The sequence below is a fragment of the Daphnia pulex genome, chromosome 12 (genome assembly GCF_021134715.1).
Source record: "Daphnia pulex isolate KAP4 chromosome 12, ASM2113471v1".
Lineage (NCBI taxonomy): Eukaryota > Metazoa > Arthropoda > Branchiopoda > Diplostraca > Daphniidae > Daphnia > Daphnia pulex.
Window position 1 is genome coordinate 4,322,728 of NC_060028.1, and position 2,029 is coordinate 4,324,756.

Consider the following 2,029-nt stretch of genomic DNA (forward strand, 5'->3'; position numbering starts at 1 on the left):
TGGACCCATCACAATCAACCAGGTCATTTCTGACTATGAACTGGCCTAAAGGAATCAGTACCTGAGGATTTGGATGGAGTGGAAGCGAGAGGATGCTGGTTTCACTACGCGCAGGCCATTATTAGAAAAGCAGCGCAACTGGGGTTGAGCAAATTTTATAGTGTGGGCGGTGTAGCAGCCCATATCATACAAGAGATTATTGGTCTCGCTCTCCTTCCGGAATACAGGGTCTACGAAGGATTTGAGGTAATTTAATTTAATTATTTTAAAGGGGTGCTGACTCTTGTCCCCCCTATTCATTAAAGAGCGGACAACCACTTGTAAATTTTTCATTCCTTTAATCCTTTGCAATTACTTTTAATATCAAAACCCAACAGAATATCAGACGTACTCATCGAAGGCGTTTGCAGCAAGAAACCCCGAAGGTTAAACGAGCAATGAATCAACTCTATGCCTATTGGACCAGCTATTGGCTGGAAACGATTGGTCCTAAACGGTTTTCCTGCTATGGAAGATCTAACCGGACTAGTAACTAGTGGTGGCAACCTAGTTATTACCTAGTTACCTAGTTTTGACAAATACAGATAGGAGTGGCTCTTTTCTATTAAAAAAACACCCCCTTTTACTCCTCTTTTGTTATGTTTGACCAAATTGAAGTATACTTTTAAAATAAAAGTACTTTAAGGGGGAGGCTACTCAAAAGAAAAATGCCGCTGCTACCTTAATTTGTCGAAAACTAGGTAACTAGGTTGCCACCACTACTAGTAACTTGGCCGAAGCTTGGCATCGATGGTTTAACGCAAAATGTATTCATGCCCATCTCAACCCATATGACTTCGATGGTAACATTTTTATTATTGAAGAAATTCAAACACTTTCGCATCTTCATCTAAACTTTTTCATAGATGAATTAAAGGACACCGAGGAGTCGAAACGGCGTGACTACCAGGCGGCTGCTAGAGGACTTCAGATTGGAAGACAAACATCTGCGAAACAAAGATCCTGTGATAGGAGGATCGCCGAAAATGCCAGACAATTTGCAGCGGGAAATATTTCATTGCGGGATTTCCTAGAACGGTCGAGACAAGTATTTCAAATTAGGGTACGCTTTATATCAACCTGTTTATTAAATGAAATGTATAAATAAGGTGTTTTATATAAATTAGCAACATGGCGACAGAGATGAAGGAGAACAGTGATGATGAAGACTTCGTACAGGAACGTGATAACCGCCGTCGACAACGACTTCCCGAGGGTGGACGTCACAATCAATCAAGGGTTGAAAGGCGGGATCGTTTGGATGCTGATGAGTTGAGCCCACCACGAGACTTGGACAGACTTCATCGTGCTATGGCCAGGAACAGACGACGAAACCAAACACCTTCAGTGAGTCAAGTGCAAGACCAATCGCCCCCAGTGAGTCCAGTGCAAGAACAATCGCCTCCAGTGAGTCCAATGCATCAGCAATCGCCTACAGGAAGTCCAGTGCATGACCAATCGCCTCCAAGAAGTCCGGTGTATGACCAATCGCCTAAAAAAAGTCCGGTGTATGACCAAATTCCTCCAGTGAGTCCAGTAAATCAGCAATCGCCTGCAGGAAGTCAACTGCATGACCAATCGCCTCCAAGAAGTCCGGTGTATCACCAATCGCCTCCAGTGAAAAATTTTGCCGAGGTCGTTTAACAGCATCTTCAGACACTCTTAGTTCACGTTCAAAGTCTCCGTCTCCTTCACGTTCAAACACTCATTCATATACAAACAGCTCTCAGAGCACAACACCAACAAAATTCCGTACCCAACCTCTCCGTTTCTTCACGCGTACAGTCAGTCTTAAATTTAGTTTATCACGATCGGCCACTCCTGGTTCCTATCGTTCTATCACTGCAAGTGTATCTCCCTTTGACACGCGAGTTGCTGCAGTTACTCCTGACGAACTTCAACAGGCCATCCATGAAATTGCTGGCTTCAATGGAAGATGGCCACTTACATCATGAAATTGCAGGCCATGAGAGCAGATATGTGGCGAGAA

The 2,029-nt window shown here is 43.8% G+C and overlaps 1 protein-coding gene across 1 annotated transcript; it reads left to right on the plus strand.

Annotated features, from left to right (window-relative positions):
- The first annotated feature begins 1,170 nt into the window (after positions 1 to 1,170).
- LOC124209953 (leucine-rich repeat extensin-like protein 3) lies at positions 1,171 to 1,683 on the plus strand. Its single transcript, XM_046608204.1, has one exon. It carries the CDS (start codon positions 1,171 to 1,173, stop codon positions 1,681 to 1,683), a length of 513 nt encoding a protein of 170 aa, XP_046464160.1.
- The last annotated feature ends 346 nt before the right edge of the window (positions 1,684 to 2,029 follow it).